Here is a 23,740-nt window from a genome sequence, read left to right as displayed (position 1 = left end):
CTGCACCCCACTCATGAAGCTTCCTGGAGGGGTTATCAACACCGAGGTGGAACACGCAGCTGGCACTAGGTCCATCTTCGGTGTCAGTGGGACTGGTGTTGAGGAGAGCTTTCCGCTGCAGGAAGTCAGGTCCATGCCCTTGCGCCCAACGTGAGCTGCTGCTGAGGTGCTGGGTGGTCAGAGATGCCTGCTGGCGCTGTCAGCACCAAGGCTAAAGACCTTGCGGGAGATCATTTACCCTTTTGAGTATATCTGAGAGGAGCATTAGCGTGGTTCTGACTTCACATGGGGGCATGACGGAGATGGTTTACTGCCCTTCTCCTCAGGTGGCTGCAGAGCTTTCTCCATGAGAAGCATTTTTAGCCGAAAGTCGGTGTCATGGCAAGCTCAAGTTTTTAATTTGGTACAACGAAGACACTTTGCAGTGCCATGGGTGTCACTGAGGCATTTGATGCAGAATAAATGCCCGTTTCGGCAACAGGAAAAAGATTACAGGTGTAGTCAAACCAGGGTAGACTGGTGGAGCCCCATTCAATGAAATTAACAATCTTAAGCATGGGGAAAAGTGAACATCTAGTGTACAAGCAGTGAAGTCCAGTGTACAGCACCTAGTACATTTGTCTCCACTTGTCTCTCATGAACCTTGGTGAAAAGATCCAGGCATCAAAACTTCCAGGCCCTCCAGGTAACTCGCAATCGCACCGTTTAGTGAACTTCAGTGCAGAGTTCTCTGCTTATTTCAGACCTGTGTAACTGTAGACTGCAATCAATAAATTACTGGGTGAAAGGTATTGCACAGGAAAAGACTAGATTTTTGTATGACTCTGGATTATTTAATCCTTTCCTATGGATTCTAGAAGAAACAATTGGTAACATAAATATCAGCTGGGAGAAAAGTCAAACCAAGGACAACGTGCAATTTATCCTCTTCTCCCAGCAATGAGTCCAGGCAGCCCACTGGATTGTTAGTGGGCAGGTGGGGCTTCCTTGGGAAAAAGGGTGTAATTCAAGTAGCCTGCTAGAAGCAGCAGAAAATTTAGAAAAGCAACTCTTTCCTGAACATCTTACTACAAGGACATTTCACTGCTTCCCAACTATACATATAAAATGATGGGGTCTGAATTAGGTGTTACCACGCCAGAAAGAGATCTTGGCGTCATTATGGATAGTTCTCTGAAAATATCCACTCAATGGATAGTCACTCAAAGGCAATCAAAAAGCAAACCGAATGTTGGGACTCAAGAAAGGGAGAGATAATAAGATGGATAATGTCACATTACCTCGATATAAATCCATGGTACGCCCACATCTTGCATACTGCATGCAGATGTGGTCGCCCATTCTCAAAAAAGATATATTGGAATGGGAAAAGTTTCAGAAAAGGGCAAGAAAAATAAATAGTGGTATTGAACGGATTCCATAAGAGGAGCGGATTATGAGACTGGGACTTTTCAGCTTGGAAAAGAGACGACTAAGGGGGATATGATAAAAGAGTTTGAAATCATGACTGGTGTGGAGAAAGTAAATAAGGAAGTGTTATTTAGTCCTTTTCATAAAAGGAAGAATTAGGGGCTCACCAAATTAAATTAATAGGCAGCAGATTTAAAACAAAGAAAAGGAAGTATTTTTTCACACAATTCACAGTCAAGATGTGGAACTCTTTGGCCAGAGGATGTTGTGAAGGCCAAAACTATAACAGGGTTCAAAAAAAAAACTAGATACATTCATGGAGGATCGGTCCATCAGTGGCTATTAGCCCGGATGGGCAGGGATGGTGTTCCTAGCCTGTTTGCCTGAAGCTGGGTATGATAACAGGGGATGGATTACTGATGATTATCTGGTCTGTTCATTTCTTCTGGGGCACCTGCCATTGCCCCTATAGGAAGACAGGCTACTGAGCTAGATGGAACTTTGGTCTGCACCAGCATGGCCACTCTTACGTTCTTATGCTTCTTCCAGGCTCAAAACTCACCTCTAGCCTATACTTCTGAACAGTGTCCACTGCATACCAGAGAACTGCGATTGCTCCTGACAGCCCTGCAAAAGAAACCAGGCATTAACCCTTTGGGAAAAAGGTGGCACCCTAATAGACGCTAGGTTGATGCTTTCAATTTCTGTACAGAAATACATATAATTTATCATGGGATATTTCCCCAAAACATAGGGGGAAAAATAGCACTGAACCAGTAAGAGGGTGTGCTTGCTGTTTAAGGCAGGCTGTGGGCCCAGCACTGTCCTGGTACTGGTTTCAGCCCACAATACGTGGCATTTTGGATATTGTTCTTCTCAGGTGTGATGAAATGGGAATGTTCTTAATGTTTTATCTGAATACTGTGTGGGTGCCTCATTTTCTCCTGCGCAGGTCTTAAGTATCTAGGTGGTGGGATAAGGGTGTGTGAATTTTGCAGAGCCCTAGAAGTCAGGTGTGATGCTGTCTGCACAGACAATGGCCATCACCCTGTCTGCTGGCAACTGATTTCCTGGGCTGCTCCTCTGCAAAGGTGCCAGCTGAAGGTGTAGGAGAACAAAGAGATCAGGGGACCTGTCCTGGGAACAAGACAAAGTCCAGAGGAAGGGCTGGAGAGTTTCAGTTTGGAGCTGGCTGGGAAAAGAGAGGATGGCCCAGAGCCAGAGTCAGGCCTCCCTGGCCCCAATATGAACTTGACATAGGGGTCTTGTTTCTGGACCAAAAGCTCTGTTTCAGACTGTGTCTAATAAACCTTCAGTTTTATTGACTGCCCCTACGTCACGTCTGACTGCGGAATTCGGGTGCCGGGCCCTCTGGCTTCCCCAGGAAACCGCCTGCATGGACTCACGGTAGGAAGTGCATAGTGTGGAAAGGAATGTTGAATGCTCCGAGCTCGGACCCAGGAAGGTCTAATCTGTGTAAACTTCTTGCCCTGGAGACAGTCTCCTCACAGAGAGGAGACTTCCCCGGAGTCCTGACTGGCTTCGTATGGAGTAGTTCCAGAGCATCGCCCGGTGACTCTGTGACACCAGGGCTGCCGGATGTTAAAAACCGTCAGCGCTAGTAAGGCTGGAAGGAGTGTTAGGAGATGGAAGCAGCAGGGAGGGACTGGGGAAAGGAGCAAGAGCTGTTGTGCGTCAATCTACAGAGAGAGAGAAAGACTGGAAAGGGAGGAGCAGAACTAGCTCTCTCCAGTCTGAGATCCCAGGAAAGCCTAGGAAGAGCCTTTTTAAAAAGCCAGACATCAAAGACCTGGATAATATACCCGTGGAGGGGGCATTTTGTCTAACCTGTGAAATTCCAATCTGACACCAAAGGCTTAATAATATATGATTCAATCCTATGACCAGTGCTTAATTTGTAATGAAAGAGGTGCCAGGGCTCAAACAATTCTTTTTACTTTCATAACTGACCCAGCAACCCCAGAGGTGCTGGGGCTTTGACCTGTCAGGCCCAGAGGAGCCAAGGCTCTGACCTGCCGAGACCAGAGGTGCCAGGGCTCCGAGTTTCCAAGCTCAAAGTTGCGAACGCTCAGCCCCGAGAACCCCTGGCATAAATTAAGCCTTGTCTATAACTAATCCTCCAGTTATAGAAATCAGTGGTGCTGAGGTATCAAAGGCAGCACTACAGTGGCATTGTAGTAAGGTTACCATAGCTTGACATTGCCTTTTTTTATTTCCCCACCTCCTCTGTCCCGGGAGAGTTTTCAGATAAGAGGCAATGTCCAGGACTTTTGTGGCACAGACGTTGCAGCTCAAAGAGAGCCATCTCCACGCTCATGGTCCTTGCCCTCTGCCCACCAGATCCCACCAACCGCGACCCAGCTCGCCAAGTAAACGGAGCTGCCACAGCGCCTCTCAGCTGGGCCACCTGTCCCGCCACAGGGCCACAGCGCCCAGCTTAAGGGGATGCCAGAGTCAGGCCCTGACGCCCCACCCTGGGGAGAGGGGAGGCAGTCAGGGAGATTGATGGGCTGGTGCTGCATTCCGGGCCTGCACCAGCAGCCCTGCCACTGTGACAGGGAGCGACACTGACCCCGACCTCAAGAGCGAGGCTGCATGCACCCTCTGCAGTACTCCCAACCACCCCCAGTACACACGCCCCCCAAATTTTCCCTCCTGCACCCTCCAAATACCCCTCCCAGTATACACACCCTTCCCACACTCCCACATACCATCTCCCACACACCCCAAATACCTCCTGCAGCACTCCTCAAATGTACTGCCTCTCCATCTCCCCGCACCGGGCAGTGTCTTCTGTTTTGGAACTTGCAATATGGTAATCCTAATTATAGCCATTGGCTGACCTGATTTTTTGCATAGTCAGTGGATAAAGTAGCAGTGTAACCCTGACCAAGGCTGACAAACCATGGCCCCCAATCCACAGAGCTCTTAGCAAGTCACAGAATCCATCCCTAAGCTTGGCAGATCCAGCGATCTGGTGGAGAACCACCATGGCAAGTAACCCCCTGCCTCATGCCAACCGGGCCTAGGGCAGAGGAGATGTGGAGGAAAGAAAAGAGCAAATGGCCAGGGTACCCCTGCAGCTAGATAATCCTGGTTACTTAAATGCTCACGAGGGCTGCTGGCAGCTGTTACAAGACAAACTTGCACCAGGAACTGGGATGTACCACTTTACAGCCACTTTTGCCCCAACCCTGGACTTGTCCTGAGCGTTGTTCAGCTGGTGCAGAAAGTCTAGTGGTATATATTTATTTACAGCACCACTGCAAAGCAGCCACGTCTGTGGGGAGAGCAGTAACCAGCCAGCACAATCAGCAATGTGTCCTTGCAATGAAGAAGAGATCTTGGAAAAACAGGCTTCCCATTACTTTAGCTGTGACAACAGAAAAGCTTCTAAAGCACCTAGGAGTAAAAAGGCACGAGGGGTTGACTTAGCAGAGTGTCGGAGGTAGATTTTGCTACTTGGGGACTATACAAATGCAGTAGCTGGAGAGAGTGCCCAGCTAGATAAGGGCTTGTCTACACCTTAAAGTTAATTTGGAATAAGGTAGGGTATGAATTGAAAGCTTTTTCCTGATTAACTTCATGGAGTTCCAAACTGAACTTCTTTTTCAAAAAGGCTGCTTCATAGCGTGGGCTGTACCAAGGCACCAGGGCTTCTGGTAGTTGGAAACACATGCCTGGAACACCCCCTCACAAGCGCCTTATTCCAAATTAGCTTAATCCATCTTCTGGAATGAGAGCATCCACACATGGAGTAAATGAGGAATAGCTATTTCTGAATGTAGACAAGCTCTAAGCACCTGCCACATACAAATCGATCACAGCTACACTGTGGCACTGGGTTTTAATACAGCAGTTTTGCCTCTAGGGAGTGAGAAGAAATGTGAAGCAGAGCAAATAAGTACCACCCAAGAACCAAAAACATTCAAGAGAACACACTGGCTATCGGGTGCTTGAATGGTGCCTCGAGACACTGCATTAAGATAAGCTCTGTACTCACAGAGCCAAGACATACAGGGCCAACGTCAGAGTTGAAGAAAAATGGTGATGTGAGTTCTGCGCCAGTAAGTGGGGGTAAACAGGTGTAACTAACATGGCTGGATGATGGTGGCGTGATAGCAGGAGAGAAACCAATAGGAGGGTGTCAGAAGGTAGAAGATCAAATAGCAGACAAATGTCAGTTGGCTGATCCCCTGCTGTCACTCCACCTCCATGGCATGCTAGCTACACCATGCTAAGTGACATGGACTTATACAATCACTTACATTGCTGCTGAATTTGGCCCATCGTTGGGTAAAATTCTGGCTCATTTGACGTCAAAGGGAGTTTCGCCATGATTGCATTCGGGGTGGGATTTCACCCATTGTCACAAGCCATGATTGCATTTAGGGTGGGATTTCATCCATTGTCACGACCCTGCAGACAGGCAATGGGTGGGGTGTCCAAAAGCTTTCCGCACTGGCTGAATGTCACTCTGACTGACGTCAATATCAAAATTTCCATTGACATGCATTGGGACAGAGTTAAACCAGTGCCTTGTGCTTTTCAAATCCCACCCCAGGACTCAGTCACTATCCAGGAATGAACCTCAGACAGTACCCTGACATAGCCCTAGAATTACCAAACTCAAGCCCCTTTGATGGGTGTATACCTGCAGATCCAGGACTATTTATACTATGCTTGCATTAAATAAAAACATTGATTTTACCTCCCAGAAGGAAAAGGATCCCAGCAGCCAAGGAGAATTTGTATTTCTGATGCACTTGGTCACTGATCAACTTGGTGCATTTCATTCCTGCGATTAAACAGGGCACTGCACCAAGGCACAGAATGCCGGTCACAATCACCAAAGCACGAGTAATCACCAGGGCAGCTGGAAAGACAAGAGAGCCACAGTGTGCAGACTATACAAATTCTACGGTGCCACAAGTACGCCTGTTCTTTTTATGAAAATGCTGGGAGATCCAAGCAGCAGAGCAGGACAAAATGTAGCCAAGATTGCATAACGTTTCCATTATAATCCTCTGTGTTCAGACACTCAAAGGTTTTGGATAGTTCACTTTTAAAGCTGAAATTTCCCAGCCATCATACCCACCTGAAGGTGAATTTAAAAAAAGAAACAAAACTTGAAGCCATAGAGATTCAGCCCTCTTGGAAGAAGAGCAGTGTGAAAAAGTAGAAAAAAGGTATTGTAAAAAATTGTTGTGTTTTTTTTTTGTTTGTTTACTAACCCTCCAGTTAGAAATCCGGAGAGATGCAGTGTGAAAGCTGAAACAGGAATAACGCTTCGTGATGAGCTGTCCTGAGCCTGGTCCTGGAGCAAATGTTTTGGTTTGTTGGAGCCATCCCATACTTGACAACCAAGACCGTGCATGCAAGATGGAAGATATCTTCGCTGACATACCACGAATTGAACTTCTGGAGCCAAAAGCATGAGCACCTACAGCTTGAGTTAAAGTTGCCTATCTGGGTCTGTAACCAGCTCACATCTTCTAAGGTAAGGCACAGGAGGGGAACTGTCATACATACTCATCTCTGGGTTACGTAGGCACAGCAGGTTTCAGAGCTGTGCAGCCACATACTGTGCATTTGTGCATAGCAACGTTAGCTGCAAGATAAGGGTGACACTTTCAAATTTCTGTGCCAAGCTATGGATCTTGTATTTTATCATGTATGCTGAGACCCTAAACAAACTTGGCCGTCTAATCCTTTTTTGTTTGTTTGTTTTAGCGTTCCTAGAGTCTTGGATTCCGCAAGACCTGGGGTCAATGAGTTGCACAGGTTAGTTATGCATTAGGTAAAAAAGGATGTGCATTTCTCAGTTTTAAATATGTTCCCTTTCAATTTAAATGAACTTCCCTTTGTTCTTTTACTGTTAGAGTGAATAACAGTACCCGACCTACCCACTCTAGACCAGTCTTTATTTTGTATATTTCTACCATGTCCCTTATTCTTTGCCTTCCTTATATGGAATTTTCTTTGTGCCTCTAATCATTCTTGTCATCCATCTCTGAGCTCCTCTGTTTCTGGTATAGCTTTTCTGTGATGGAGTGACTGGTACTTCCCACAGCATTCCAAGGGAGGGTAAATCACTGATTTCTATAATAGCACTGGAATTGATCGTTTTCCATCCCATTCATATTCTGTTTCCTTTTTGTTTGCTGATGTACATGGAGCAGAAGTCTTAACTGGGCTGTCCACATTGATACTCAGCTCTTTTTTTCTTTGACGGTGACAAGCCCGAATCTTACCAGAGTGCATGAAAGCTATGGACCCTCAAAACGGAGAGCGGAGGTTGGAGACTAGAGCCCTGCCGAAAAAGACAGAAGCGAGGCGTGCACAGAGCTGGAAGCGCCTCAGCTAAATGTGGTGGGCAGGCTAAAAGCGCTTCTACGCAGGACTCTGTGGAGGACAGACATACACTTCCTAGATCAATTCCGATTAGTAACATGCTAAGATAGCCAGGGTACGTCTCCAGAAATCCTAGCACCAAACTCACGTAATTGCAGTGGCTATGGGAGACGTGTACCCCTGCAGTGTGGATCCTTGCAGGTGGCTTGGCAAGCACAGGATCACAAACATGCGAGCCTACCATGGAACACTCAGCAGTGTAGACAGACCCTCAGTGAAAGACCTTGTGCCAGAGCAGTGGTTCCCAAACTTTTGTAGTGGTGACCCCTTTCACACAGCAACCCTCTGAGTACAACCTCCCCCATTTATACATTAAAAACACTTTTTAAAATACTTAATACTGGAGGTGAAACATCATATGGGGTGGAGGCTAACCACTCTTGACCCTCCCCCAGGAAATAACATTGCAGCCCCTTGAGGGGTCCCAACCCCCAGTTTGAGGATCTTGTGTTATTCAGGCAGCACCAGCAAACCCGCCAAAACTCAAGAAATGGAAGATTTTTGCAGAGATTGGTTACACTAGGCTCAAGTCACTTGGCCATCCAGAGAAAAACCCTAAAACCAAAGCTAACATTCAATGATAATAGGGAACGAGTTGGTTGATGGGGCTGGATTAGCTGAGAGCTAACCCAAGAAGCCGGTTTGCAGCTCAGCAAGAGAGCTCGGGATCTCAGGGGCAAGAAAGGAATTCATTGTATTACTATTATTATGTAAAATGCTGTAGTTCCTAGGGAGATCAGAGCTCTTAGTGCTAGGTGCTGTCCATATATATATAATGAAAAGACAGTCCCTTCCCCAAAAAGCTTACAGTCCAACATTACCATGAGGTTCTGGATGTGATTAGCAGTATCTCAGAGAGCCCAAAGTCATAAGAGTTATGACTCTTGCACAGATCCCAAGCCTGGCAATCTCGTGGGGATGGGGCTCTTAGAGAAAAGCAGTCACATGCTGGACTGGATATATCTTATGTCCTAAATTAAAATGCTGGACAAAATCATCTGACGTCCCATGCTGCCCTGATTCAGGCAGCACCAAAGTGAATCCTTTACTCACCAGAGTGCTCGCTGAGGTAGGAGATGGGGATGTCGCAGGTCCAGAGGTTGGCCATGTTATCAAACACGCATTCACTCCACAGACCCCTGCACCTGGAGCTTAGACCCACTGAAGAGTAAGGGTCTTTGGCATCTTGCTGCAGAAGAAAAGACATAGTTTGTACAAGAGTTGGGCACCATTTCTGTCCTTCCCATTCATGCCAGTGAGAGGGAGCGGGTCTAACTGCCTTCCTGACCCTGGCAAGTTGATGCTGGTAAATATCTCTGGAGAGAACGACTGTGATGGAAAAGCAGCAAGTGAATTCTGTGGGAAGAAATCGATTCTCTGCGTTTACTCATTCTAGCACCACAAGTGAAATGAAAGAAACACACATACACAGTCCCTGCCCTGAAGCGCTCAGCAGCTTTGTTATGCTTAGTTTGCTGATATTGTCAGTTCACTCTGTTCTGTGTTTGTACAGAAGTTAGCACAGTGAACGCCTGGTCAGTAACTGGTGCTCCGAGGTGCCACTGCAAGATAAATATTAGAAGAGCTAATGGGCCTACTCATCTGGGGTCAGATCCTACCCCAGACTAGGCAAAAAGTTAAAGCAGGAGAAGACCTGCACCACTTTCTCTGATGTCAGTCTGAATGGTGATCAAATTCCCTTGTGACGCTAGCCTCCAGTCTAAATGGCTTGATGCTGTAAAAGCCAAAATTGTAACATGGTTCAAAAAAACAAAACTAGACAAGATCATGGAGGATAAGTCCATCAATGACTATGAGCCAAGATGGGCAGGGATGGTGTTTTTAGCCTTTGTTTGCCAGATGCTGGGGATAGGCGGCAGGGGATGGATCACTGGATGATTCTCTGTTCGCTTCATTCCCTCTGGGGCACCTGGCACTGGCCACTGTCAGAAGACAGGCTACTGAGCTAGATGGACCTTTCGTCTGACCCTGTATGGCTGTTCTTACGTAAATAAATAATCATAATATTAAGGCAGGTTTCAGAGAGGTAGTCGTGTTAGACTGTATCACCAAAAACAACGAGGACTCCTTGTGGCACCTTAGAGACTAACAAGGTAAAATAAGCCCACAAAAGCTTATGCCCAAATTAATTGTATTAGTCTCTAAGGTGCCACAAAGACTCTTCATAATACCAAGGCAGGATATTTTGACATCAAGCCGAGGGAGGGAAGGGAGAGTCAGAGCCTGCTCTAATACCAGTGCTGAAAACAATGATTGTGGGATTCATGCACAGCGAAGGTTTGAATGATCTCTCCCTTGCCCTCCACTGATGAACTGGGGTTAAAGACTTCAGGAGCAGATGGTATTTGCAGAAAAAGAGCTACTTTGTCTAGGTCATCAGAAAACAGATCTGCTTTATCAAAGGGATGAATTTTGGCCATTTTTGGTTAACATTCATTTTAGTCCTGGATGGAGGGTAATAAAATTTTACTCTACTACTAAAGGGTAGCAGACCTGTACTTATGCCCTAATTGAGTGCAGATCACCCTAATGTTATGCTCACTTGCTAATCAGGAAATAGTGATGCCAAATGTAGGTGGATGCATGGATTCGGTTGAGGAGTTGTAGGTACTGTTTGAGCGTACTCCGCCAGTGTTTAAACACAGAGTGTATCAGATTTAATGGAGAGTATCTGCTCAGTGAATGCTAAAGCTGAAATAATTTAGGAGATGTCTAGAGGGCTGAGTGGTAGACATAGTGTGGGAAAAGCACTGGGGTGAAAGATAATACAGAGGATGCAGCACCAATGAGGTTCCCCTCTGCCCGGTGTAATCACTAAGAATTGGGCTGTAAGGGTACGGATGTGGTTTTACAACTAGAGGTAGAGGTGTCAGGCTGAAGAGGTATTCCTTGACAACCCCCACCAGGGGTGGATGTGAATCCATGGACCATTCATCAGCTGGTCTTTCACAGCACAAGGTGGAAAACTGAGGCAAATAACATCACTATGAAGTGGTGTTTACTTAGGCTTTGGATACTTTAGAATAACTATTGTGGTGTTTTCCCAAATAAATGCTCAGTTCTGTTGTCCTTTTATAATAGTTTTCTTGTGTTATTCACAGACAGTGCTGGTGAGTGGGGAAGTATCGCTCTTACAGGTGTTCAGCTTTCCCAGGTTCCAGGGTCGGGGCTCAAGGCTTGTTTTGTAATGTGAAGAGGGACCAAGCCCATGCTGGTGCTGACCACCTGGAGGAGGGTTACAAAAGTGAGGCTGCATTTGAAGCTTGTGAACAGTGGCAGCTGGGCTGCAGGTAGAGCACCCTCGGCAGCTTGGCCGCATCATCAAAGTGTAAAGAGTGGGAAAATACTGCCGGGAGCCTCTCAGGAAAGCCGTTAGTTGGGTAGTATGTTGTTGGGGAGAAGGAGGGGAAAAGGAACACGCTCATCCCTCTGATACCCTCTCTCAGAGTGGAACCCTGGGATGTATTACAGGAAAGCACAGGTGGCAGAAAACAGGCATTATCCCCATTTCCCTTTTCCTCCTCTCTCCTAATCCCAACTGCCCACACCAATCTCCACTTCATGCACACACATACACCAACTGACTCCATTTTCCTTGCACGTGTTCCTGCCCACCCAACCTATCCCCCTCCAACCCAACACCTGCCTGCTTAGAAACTGCCACAGACACACTCCTGTCAACAGAGACCCCCCTCCTCTTTCTTCCTATCCTCTCCACTGCTCAGAACCACCCCCTTATCCTGAGCCTTTCTCCCATCTGACACCCCCCCCGACCCAAAACAACTTCCCCTTCCAACGTCCTGCAGCCTCAGAAAAACCCCTTCCCAGAAACAGCACTCCCCCTCACCTGGTGATGAAGTGTTCACCTCACATTAGCCTGGAAGGGCTTAATGAGGCTGGGAAGGGGCCAAATAACCAGAGAGACCACAGCTGAGAGGAATTAATGGCCTAAGTAAATCCTGAATGGTGCCTGTAGTGAAGGCAGTCTAGGGGGGGTGTAGGTAAAAGGAAGCAACAAGGTCAGAGGTGAGGCCACTATCCTGGCTATGGCCTGGGGAGGAGGTGGAAATCGGTGATTAAACAGCACAGCACATGCAGAGGCTAATTGGTCTGAGGACAAAGAGGAGCATTAGAGATGATACCCACTGATGGATGCTTCAGACCTAAGTCCTGTTGCCTTGAGCTCCATGGCAGCAGAATCATGTACCTGTTGCCTTTCGTCCTACACTGGCTCTGGGGAGACGGACTGGACATGCTAACAGGTCAGCGCCAACTCTAGATGTTATAACTGCAGTCAGTGCTGCTTCAATCAGGCCCAGGGGGCAGTGAGAAGTGCAGCACGGCCCTATACAGAGGACGTGAGGCGTATAGGACCTGACCCCATTCAAGTCAAGAAGAGTTTTGTCCTTTTGAAGTCAATAGGAGTTTATGTTGGTGAAATCCTGGTGACAGCTGAAGAGACTCTCCACCGGGCAGTTTCTGGAGGTTGCTGGTTTTCTCAGAAAGTTTCTTCCAGAGGAGAAAGAAACTGACTGTGACATTTCTAGCTTCTTAAACGCAGTCAACAGTTTAACAAGCGTGAATGTCTCCAGCTGCCTGCTTTCATGGCTGAGTGTTGTCATGACAACTCTCTTCTTCTTGTTTTACAAGGCAATGCGAGCCATGTCATGACATTTGCTCAGCTATTCAACAGAATCCTCCATTTCCTCCTGTTGGGGCAACGGCCTAGCTCGTTTGGGACCAGGACATCACAGGGAGAATAAGTAGGAGGAGCTACATGACGCTCCAGTTTCCATTGGTTTAAACAGGAGTTAGAGGCCTAATCTGTTTTGCTGCTTATGTAAATCTCAAGTTTGACCTTTAGAAACATAAATTTCATTTAAAGTTGGATTTGGGTCAACTTCTTAAGTGCTTTGGAATGTTTCACCCTTAATCTGCACCAGAATACATAGCCATTTTTAATCTCTAGTGTGAACAGTCCAAGTTAGCTGGCATAATGCTGACCACGATCAATGTGGACTAGGACAATTTTTTTTTTTTACCATTCTGCCATAACTACACCCTGGTCCCAGCATTTACTCTTAGGGGGAGGGAAATTGATCGAATACGCAACTTCAGCTACGTGAATAATGTAGCTGAAGTCGAAGTATCTTAGATCAAGTTACCTACCATCCTCACGGCACGGGATCAACTCTGCTACCGCCATTCGCGTTGGTGGAGTTCTGGAGTCGACAGGAGCTCGTTCGGGGATTGCTATATGGCATCTAGATGAGACGCGATATATCGATCCTCGAGAAATCGATTGCTACCCGCCGATAGTGAAGATGTAGCCTTAGCCTCAGTGATATCTAGTGGTAATGAGTTCCATAGGCTAATTACGCCTACTGTGATTAATATTTCTTATCAACTTGAAATTTGCTACCTTTCAATTTCATTGAATGCTCTCTGGTTCTTGCATTATAGGAAGATAACTAAGATCACCAGATTTGCTATCTGTACTTTTCATTATTTTGTTATCCTTTTATTCTATCTCCACTCAATCTCAATCTTTTTAATCTCTCCTCCTATGGAAGTTTTCCCATGCCTCTACACATCATCCATTTGTGAACATCTGCACTGTTAAGAACTCTGGCAAATAGGGACTGAGAATTGACTGCTGTACTCCAGATGACTGGGAACCATGGATGGAGATAATGACAAAACGTTCAGCATTATTTTCTACCCCATTTCTTAGGCAGCTAATAGTTTGTTTGCTCTTTTGTCTGCACATGGAACAGCTGCCTACACTGACGTGTCCACAGTGCCATCTGGGTCCTTTATATGAGCAGCTACAAGTAATTTACAACCAAGAAACGTGCATCAGCAGTTGAAATGCTTCCTCCCAATGTGCATTACCAAACATTTGTCAGCAAGTAATTTCACTTGCCTTCATGTTGCCCATGGTTCAGATTCTCTGGAGTGCCTCACAATCCTCTCTAGTCTGGCTTAACTGAGAGAATAATGTGTCAACTGCAGATTTAGCCACCTTACTCTTCACCTCACTGATAAGGGTGGGGTGTATGGTGTATAGAGAAGAGGTAGCAACTTTGAATGATTCAAACTGCCACACTCCTTGCGTGGTTCTTTTCCTCTCTGTACACCCAGCTCTCATCTGCGGCTCCAAGTAGCTGTGTTTGTGACAGTGCCACACCCTGGTAAACTGCCTCAGCGGGCGGGCTAAACCAGAGGAAGGTAACCAGAAGTGTGGAAATTGACAGTGATTTCGGATTGTGTTCTCATGCATATTAAGACTGTTCTAGTAGCTAACCCATAAGAGCCCATATATTAGTCTAACAGCTTGAAAAGCATTGCAGCCACGCATTGTGGAAAGCGAAAGGCACGACGGGGCACTAGAGAAGTCATGGCTATCCACTGCAGCTAAAGAAGCCTCCAGTTGTAACAGTATTTGTTCTACTGAGCCAAGTTTCAGCAGCTGAGAGAATCAGATTGTCCCAGTGCATCGACTCTCCCATTTTAATCAAGCTCATGGACACACCATTCATGCTCACCTCGCTTCAAACGCTGTATCTTGCAGCGCTCAGGGAGGTGTGTGTTTTTCACACCAAGCAAGAAAGTTGCAGCTCTGTAAACCACCAGTGTAGCCAAGGCCAAAGTGGCAAACTCATCATCGTAGGAGATTTCACTGCAAGAGTAGGTAATTATCTCAGCAATCGGCAAGGTGTGAGTGGAAGAAAATGGCATTAGAAAAATGAATGAAAAATTATCTCCTACTCTTGAGCAAGTTTCACCTCAAAGTGAAACAGATTCAAACACCTGGAAAGCAAAATTTAAAGACTACGCTCAATTCAAGATAAATGGTGGGAGAAGATAGCAGAAGACACTTAAATGTATGTGGAAACAAATAAAACAAAGAAGGTCTTTGACTCCTTGAAGCTAGTATATTGACTTTCAAAAGTGGACACAGGTTCACTTGTGATGGTTGGTGGCAGGACAGTCATCAGAAGACAAACATGGCGTGGAACAGAGATGTATCGAACACTTCAGCCAACTATTGGAGGGACCATCCTCAGTTGAAAGAAGTGTTATTAACCAAATAAATTAAAAGCCTATTCAGCACCACCTTGACTCACCACCCTCATTTGAAGAAATAGAAAAGGCAATCGATATGATGAGCTCAGGAAAGTCCACAGGCAAAGCTGGAATACCAGAAGAAATATATAAATCTGCTGGTCCAAACATGGCAACAACACTCCAGAATATCCTTACTGACTTTTGGGAGAATGAAGAAATGCCACAAGACTTCAAAGATGCCACAATTAGTTCTTTTTTTTTTTTTAAATAAAGGCAGCAAAACAGTCCGTGATAACTGTGGGATCTCTCCTCTATCTGTTGCTGGAAAAATCTTTGCTCGTCTCCTTCTAAATAGACTGATTTCATCTGTCTCAGAAGCCAATCTAACTGAGGCTCAGTGTAGATTCAGCTCTGGTCCTGGCACCATCGACATGACGTTTAGTATCAAATACAAGAAAAATATATCAAACAAAAATCGATTAAATGTTTCCATTGATCTGACAAAAGTATTTGATATAGTCAACAGAGAAGGCTTATAGATGATCCTTAGCAACCTTTGTTGCCCCCCAAACTGGTAAAGATCATTTGTTTATTCCATGAGGGATGCAAGGTCAGGTACTTTTTAATGGCGAGTTTACTGAGTCCTTTACCATTTAAAATGGAGTCAAACAAGGCTGTATTCTTGTCCCACTACAGTTCAACCTTTTCTTCACCAAGGTTCTGAACTATGCTACAAATAAGCTCAACAAAGGTATAGACATCAGATTACTTTGAGTCCTCACAGCACGGGATCGATGTCCGCGGCTCCCCTATCGACTCTGCTACCGTCGCTCACTGTGGTGGAGTTCCAGAGTCAATGGGAGCGGGTTCAGGGATCGATATATCGCATCTAGATGAGACTAAATATAGCGAGCCTGGAAAAAAATCTATCACTACCTGCCGATATGGTGGGTAGTCTGGACGTACTGTAAAGATAAGCACTCGTTGCAGATAATTATATCCTTCCTAGCACATATAGAGTGAGAGATCCAGTGCATCTCAGGGTATGTCTACACTACAGGATTATTCCAATTTTACATAAACCGGTTTTGTAAAACAGATTGTATAAAGTCGAGTGCACGTGGCCACACTAAGCACATTAATTTGGTGGTGTGCGTCCATGGTCCGAGGCTAGCGTCGATTTCTGGAGCGTTGCACTGTGGGTAGCTATCCCATAGCTATCTCATAGTTCCCGCAGTCTCCCCCGCCCATTGGAATTCTGGGCTGAGATCACAATGCATGGTGCAAAAACAGTGTCGCGGGTGATTCTAGGTAAATCATTTCACGCCCTTTTCCCCTGGATTGCCCTGCTAGACGCCATAGCATGGCAACCATGGATCCCGTTTTGCCTTTTGTTACTGTCACTGTATGTGTACTGGATGCCGCTGACAGAGGCGGTACTGCAGCACTACACAGCAGCATTCTTTTGCCTTTGCAAGGTAGCAGAGATGGTTACCAGTCGTTCTGCACTGTCTCTTGTGCCATTGTAAATTGGCGATGAGATGATGATCAGTCGTTCTGTACCGTCTGCTACTGTCATGGGTGCTCCTGGCTGATCTTCACTGAGATCGGCTGGGGCACAAAAACAAAAAGGGGAATGACCTCCCCCCGGATCATTCTCTCATTTATGTTCTATCTAAAAGTAGAGTCAGTCTTGCCTAGAATATGGGGCAAGTGTATTAGAGAGACAGTGTATCAGAGAACCAGAGAGCAGAGCCGCTCCGTGTCAGATCCCACAGGAATTATGAGCCGCACGCCATTCTAGGGGGTGTCCCTGCAGCAACCCCACCCGTTGCTTCCCTCCTCCCCCAACCCTTCTGGGCTACCGTTGCAGGGTCTCTCCATTTGTTTGATGAAACAATAAAGAATGCAGGAATAATAAACACTGACTTTTTAGTGAGATAAAATGAGGGGGAGGCAGCCTCCAGCTGCTATGATTATCCAGGCATGACATTAAATGGTGGAGGGGAGAGGAGCCCAGCATCCCGCTGCTATGATAGTCCAGGCAGTACAGAATCTTTTCTTTAAACATTAAAGAGAGGAGGAGCTGATGGAGTTCAGCCCCCAGTTGCTATGATGAGGATGGCTATCAACCGTTCTGTACCATCTGCTGGGAATAACTGGGAGTCAATTCTATTTTTATCCAGGCGCCCCCGGCTGACCTCACCTGAGGCCAGCCAGGAGCACTCACAGGTTGACAACGAGGATGAGTACCAGTCCTACTGCACTGTACCGTCTGCCACCGAGGAAGGGAAGAGAAAGGATGCTGCTGCTCATTGCCCCAGCACCGTGTCTACCAGCAGCATGCAGTAGACATACGGTGACATCGAAAAACGTCAAGAAACTTTTTTCTCCTTTTCTTTCATGGGGCGGACGGGGAGTAAATTGATGAGATATACCCTGAATCACCCTGGACAATGTGTTTGACCATACAGGCATTGGGAGCTCAGCCAAGAATGCAAATGCTTTTCAGAGACTGCGGGGACTGTGGGATAGCTGCAGTTCTCAGTCCCCCCTCCCTTCCTCCATGAGCAGTCATTTGAATCTTTGGCTTTCCGTTACACTTCTCACACAGCACTGTGCTGTAGACGCTGTATCATAGCCTGGAGATTTTTTTCTAAACGCTTTGGCATTTTGTCTTCTGTAATGGAGCTCTCCCCATACAGCGATCAGATCCAGTATCTCCTGTACGGTCCATGCTGGAGCTCTTTTTGGATTTGGGACTGCATGGCCACCCGTGCTGCTCAGAGCTCCATGCTGGACAAACAGGAAATGCAATTCAAAAGTTCGCGGGGCTTTTCCTGTATACCTGGCCAGTGCATCCGAGTTCAGATTGCTTTCCAGAGCGGTCACAGTGGTGCACTGTGGGATACCGCCTGGAGGCCAATACCTTCGATTTGCGGCCACACTAAGCCTAATCCGATATGGTAATACTGATTTCAGCGCTACTCCTCTCGTCGGAGAGGAGTACAGAAACCGGGATAAAGAGCCCTTTATATCGATATAAAGGGCCTTGTTGTGTGGACGGGTGCAGCGTTAAATCGGTTTAATGTTGCTAAAAATGGTTTAAACACGTAGGCCATGTCTACATCTAAAATTTTGCAGCGCTGGTTGTTACAGCTGTATTAGTACAGCTGTATAGGGCCAGCGCTGCAGAGTGGCCACACTTACAGCAACCAGCGCTGCAAGTGGTGTTAGATGTGGCCACACTGCAGCGCTGTTGGGCGGCTTCAAGGGGGGTTCGGGGAACGCGAGAGCAAACCGGGAAAGGAGACCAGCTTCGCCGCGGTTTGCTCTCGCGTTCCCCGAACCACCCTGCAAACCGCAGGGAAGGAGACCTGCTTGCTCGGGGTTCCGGGAACGCGAGAGCAAACCGGGAAAGGAGACCAGCTTCGCCGCGGTTTGCTCTCGCGTTCCCCGAACCACCCTGCAAACCGCAGGGAAGGAGACCTGCTTGCTCGGGGTTCCGGGAACGAGAGAGCAAACCGGGAAAGGAGACCAGCTTCGCCGCGGTTTGCTCTCGCGTTCCCCGAACCACCCTGCAAACCGCAGGGAAGGAGACCTGCTTGCTCGGGGTTCCGGGAACGCGAGAGCAAGCCGGGGAAGGAGACCAGCTTGATTATCAGAGGCTTCCTCCTTCCACGGAGGTCAAGAAAAGCGCTGGTAAGTGTCTACATTGGATTACCAGCGCTGGATCACCAGCGCTGGATCCTCTACACCCGAGACAAAACGGGAGTACGGCCAGCGCTGCAAACAGGGAGTTGCAGCGCTGGTGATGCCCTGCAGATGTGTACACCTTCAAAGTTGCAGCGCTGTAACTCCCTCACCAGCGCTGCAACTTTCTGATGTAGACAAGCCCGTAGTGTAGCCCAAGCTTGAGAGTACTACCTTCCGGATCTAGATGCGATAAATTGATCCAGGCAGGAAGAGTAGGCCGAGTCGACAGGGGAGCTGTCTCGGTTGACTCGCCGCGGTGAGGACAGCCAGGCAAGTCAAACTAAGGGCTGCTCTACACTTGTGGGGGGCTCAATCTAAGAAACGCAACTTCAGCTACGTGAATATCGTAGCTGAAGTCGAAGTATCTTAGATCGCGTTACCTATCATCCTCACGGTGCGGGATCGACGTTCGCAGCTCTCCATTGACTCTACTACCGCCGTTCGCCTTGGTGGAGTTCTGGAGTCGACAGGCACTCGTTTGGGGATCGAAGTATCGCGTCTAGATGAGATGCGATATATCGATCCCCGAGAATTGGATTGTTATCCACCAATACAGTGATATTGAAGATGTAGCCTAAGATACTTTGACTTCAGCTACGCGAATAGCGAATATGCACAGCTTTTTGCTCCTTAAGGCCTGGGCTACATTAGCGGGGGGGTCAAACTAAGATACGTGACTTCAGCTATGCCTTAAGGGGAAAAAAGCTGTGCATCTCTCGCCAAACTGAGGGAGGGGGTGAATTTTAATGAGATCACACTGTACAGTTCTCTGTGCAGCACAAGACAACACAATTTTCTGTTTATGCTCCAGAGGCGGAGTGCACTTGAGTGTTGCACAATTCCCTAACTGAAGTCTTCCCAGGCAGAGCTGATCAAGCTCTGCCGCTGGGTGTGGCCCTACCTTTGTGTGCCGGAGAAGGCTTGAGGGCTTGGCTCAGCATGACAGGGTGAGGGAGCTCAGGCTGGTGGAACAGGCTGGCTCAGTGGTATCCCAGTACTTCAGGTGGCATCCCAGACGGGGGTGTTCAACCAACAACACTCACAATCAACCTGGAGAAAACTGATTTATTATTCATCTTCACCACTCCATGTCATATGCCCTAGATGTCCATTAGTGCAATCCAACTAAAGCAACCTGGCAGTTTTATCTCTCTCAGCAGCAACATTTCAAATGATGTACCTTTTAAAAAAGAGATCACAAACAGGATACAGAAAGCTTCTCAGTCATTAGGAAAGCTCCGTAGCAAAGTTCTGAATTCCCGCAACATAACCCTCTCAAAAACAAAAGTTTATTATTCTTTTATGCTCACACCTCTCCTCTATGGCTGTGCGACCTGGCCACTATACAAATGGCATATTAAAGAGCTAGAGGCCTCCCATAACCGCACTCTGCGTGCCATTATGAGATTCTGCTGGAAGGAAAAAGTTACCAACCTGGAGGTTCTCTGAATGTCAAATGTCATAAGCATCGAGGCCATGCTGACAAAATCCCAATTACACTGAGTTGGACACATCATTAGGATGCCTGAGCATTGACGCCAGAGACAAATGTTCTATGGAGAATTGGCAGAAGGACAGAGGAATAAAGGCCGCCACAGAAAACGCTACAAGGACAGTATCAAGAACAACACAAGAGCCTGCGAGTCACGCTTTGGGCTTCACAGTCAGTCCAGACTCCACAAAAAGAGAGAGCATGAACATGTCATCATTAAACCCACGGACAAGAAATAAAAATATTGCGCAACAGCAGTACTAGTCCACAAAGAAAGAGTGGGTCTGGCGGTGAAGAAACTGCCTTGGGAGCCAGGAGATCTGTGTTCATTTGCCAGCTGTATCACGGGTGCCCTGTGCGACATTGGGCAAGTCACTGGCACAAAAGGAATTGGGCAGACAAGTCCCAGTTTTGGTTTCACTGCGATGCACGAACTCATGCTGAATGCCGTAGGTGCCTAAACCCACTCGGTGCCTAAGTTTTGACAATAAGAATTCGCTTGGCACTCATGTTTTTGCCTCTGAGCATGCGCGGTGCTGCCTCCCTCTGGGCGCTCAGGCTACTATCTCAAAGCTAAGCCCCAAGGCTAGCTAGTCACAAACAAGGAAAGGCAGATGTTTGCCCAGCTAAGGCGCACACAGGGCCTCATCAGGTAGGCATACTCAGAGGGCACCTCCCAGACTCATAACCCCCCTCACAGTTATTAGCGCAGTGGTTAGCATAGGCATATGGGCTCTGGAAGATGTCAACTGTAGTACCCCCTCCACCGGACGGCGAGAAGGCATTTGAACAGGGCTGTACCGTCAAACCGCTGAGCTAGGGGTATTCTGATGTCAGACTCCTCCATTCTCTCCTATTTTCTCTCCAGATAAATAATGAAAGCCTGGATCCTGGTTCGGCCGTCTCCCAAATCGCCAGGTTACAGAGTCATTCTCATGCGTGCTCTCTCGCTTTCTCACTCTCTGGCCCAAATGATTCTGTGTGTGTGTGTGTGTGTGTGTGTGTGTGTGTGTGTGTGTGTGTGTGTGTGTGTGTGTGTGAGTGTGAGTGTGAGAGAGAGAGAGAGAGAGAGAGAGAGAGAGAGAGAGAAATTGAAAACAAGTAGGAGAATGACTCTATAGTCCAATGCTTGGAAAATTCCAAGCAGAGAATTAGCTTATCATTTCTCATTCACCCATTAATAAAAATAAAGTCCAGACCTCTACAGTGATTTTAGTTTCATAGATATTCAGGCGAGAATTAGAGCTGATACAAAGAAAATTGGAATTTGGAAAAATGTGTCCCTTTTTTCCCACAAAAAAAAATGTAAATTCTGGTTCTAGCCAGGAAGGGACCATCCTGATTTTACTCTAATCTGCTGCAGAGGCCAGGCAAGGCAGCCTCACCCGATGACTCCTGCATCCAGCCCAGAACTGCTGCCTAAGCTAGGGCAGCCCTTCAAGAAAAACATCAAATCTCAATTTAAAGCGTATAGCAACAATTTTTTAAAAAGCAATTCCTAAAGCAGGAAGCAACTAAAACGAATCCAAGCCCTTTCCCTTGGAGAGCGATGGTTCTGCCGTCATCTATGCAACACAACACCTGTCTCAGAGCTCAAATCAAAGTGCTGTCTTGGCCAATGCTTAGCCCAGCAGAGCAAACCATTCCTGACTGCCCAAATCCACTGTGGCTGTAACCAATGTACCATTCCTAAGGCCAAATGCTAGGTCCCAGCAGCACTACAGTCCAGGGCCATCGGCTGGCTTCTAAGACCAGGAGTGCTTTTAAACCACTGCATTTTTTCCACCTCCAAAACTCAGCTATGTGACGTGGTGTAAGTTGAGCTTTTGTCACTTCCAACTACTAACAAACCCTGCTCCTAGTTTAAAAGCCAATGAGTTAAAACAATATGGACTTTGTTCTTACCCTCCAGCAATCTGTTCCAGTGCACAGGGCGAAAAACAGAAGGCCCAGCCCTCCTACTGCCATCTCCAGTATATCCACAGCCGCTGCTGTGGTTGCGATTTCCATCCTTAAGAAAGGACTTTCCACACAGACAGCTCAAGAGAAAGCTAAGCAGCAGTTCAGAGCAAATGGTCTCCTGCTGTTCTTACAGGCAGCTGCTCAAGGCAAAAGAGCCCTTCTAGAGGGCTAACACAGATACATGCAAATATTACACCAGACATAAGCCCAAGACTTTAACTCCCTTCATTGTGCTTAGAAAGGGAGGCTCAGTGGCCATGTTCCTGGGAAATTTTTCAGTTTTGCAGAGTTCAAAATTGACCTTAGTCTCTAAACGTTTTTGAGACATTGTTCCTGCTGGTTTTAACGGAAAATGTTTATGAAAGACTTGGTTCTCGAGAAATGAAAATCATGTTTGAAATCGTTATTGAACAATTTCCTTACTGAAAAGTCAAAATGATTAAGCTTGCTTTCAGTTAAAAAAGTAGCAACACAAATGTTGCAGAAGTTTTTGCAAAAAGGACAAGTTTTAAGATGGCTGCAGTTGCTCAGCTTTGTATATGAATTGAGAGGTGTCATCGCTTGCAGCACCCCACCGTTGGATCAAGTTATTAATTGGCAATAAGACATAATATTTTAAAGGTGACAGTAATAAACCACTGGAACAATTTACCCAGGATCGTGGTGGATTCTCCTCATGGAGAATTTTAAAATCAAAATTGGATATTAGTCTAAAAGCTCTGCTCTGGGAATTATTTTGATGGTGTTCTCTGGCCTGGGTTATACAGGCAGTCACGGTAGATGATCGCAATGGCACCTTCTGGCCTTGGGATACTATGAATAATTTAGATGGAATAAAAGGGCCCAAAGAGTCAAAGGTGTTACTGTGACTTTGTAATTGTCCAAACTGAAACAATGTTAAGCAAAGTTCAGGGCTTGGTACACAGAGCCATCCGCCTGCTTAACACATGGCAAATGTATAATTAAAATCCTTTTAGACGTTTATTAAAGACACAAGGGGGAAAGTAAAACCAGTTACAGAATCGGAAATGCCAAGTATTAAGCCAGGCTTTGACTTAACAACGTCCCTTGTCCCCCTGCCCTTTAGAGAAAGAGAGGTTTTTAGAAAGAAACCCATCTACCAGATCGTATTAAAGATGGTACCAACTGTACTTTTGCGGAAGAGAAGCCGTTAGTTGAGAGAGGCTGGAATGGTTATTGTTGGTGTCATTAAAATCCAATCTTGTTTCTAGAAGACAAAACAAGACAAACCTACAAAAAGGGGAAAGAAAAGAACAGCCATGATAGAAAATACTTCTGTCTCTGGTGTTAAATCTTTTTTGTAACCTTGGTGCTGAAAAAACACAGGCTCTTAGCAACCACTTTGAGACTTGGCAAATTTGTACCAGCATTGGGTTGTTTAGCTGCCTTTCTGGTCACAGGCTTACAGCAGTATTGCAAAGTGACACTCTTGGCCAGCTAAGCCAGAATCTTATTAGACAGAAGGGGATGGGAATGAAACGAAATAAGTCAGGGATGGAAAAGGATACATTGAGGGAGCGGGGTGGACGTCTCACACGCCAGGTGGTATTTGGTATTTAGCCAGAGCTGATA

The 23,740-nt window shown here is 46.5% G+C and overlaps 1 protein-coding gene across 1 annotated transcript in view; it reads right to left on the bottom strand.

Annotated features, from left to right (window-relative positions):
- LOC115637047 (claudin-16-like) overlaps positions 1-22,195 on the bottom strand; it is a 30,613-nt gene extending 8,418 nt beyond the window's left edge. The window contains exons 1-4 of the mRNA XM_030537884.1: positions 22,091-22,195; positions 8,899-9,034; positions 6,143-6,307; positions 1,973-2,037 (exon numbers count right to left, since the gene is read on the bottom strand). Coding sequence (XP_030393744.1) covers positions 1,973-2,037; positions 6,143-6,307; positions 8,899-9,034; positions 22,091-22,195 — 471 coding nt within the window. The remainder of the gene's footprint in view (positions 1-1,972; positions 2,038-6,142; positions 6,308-8,898; positions 9,035-22,090) is intronic.
- Between the last annotated feature and the right edge of the window lie 1,545 nt (positions 22,196-23,740).

Source organism: Gopherus evgoodei, chromosome 18 (assembly GCF_007399415.2).
Source record: "Gopherus evgoodei ecotype Sinaloan lineage chromosome 18, rGopEvg1_v1.p, whole genome shotgun sequence".
NCBI lineage: Eukaryota > Metazoa > Chordata > Testudines > Testudinidae > Gopherus > Gopherus evgoodei.
This window is presented reverse-complemented; position numbering and strand designations above follow the sequence as displayed.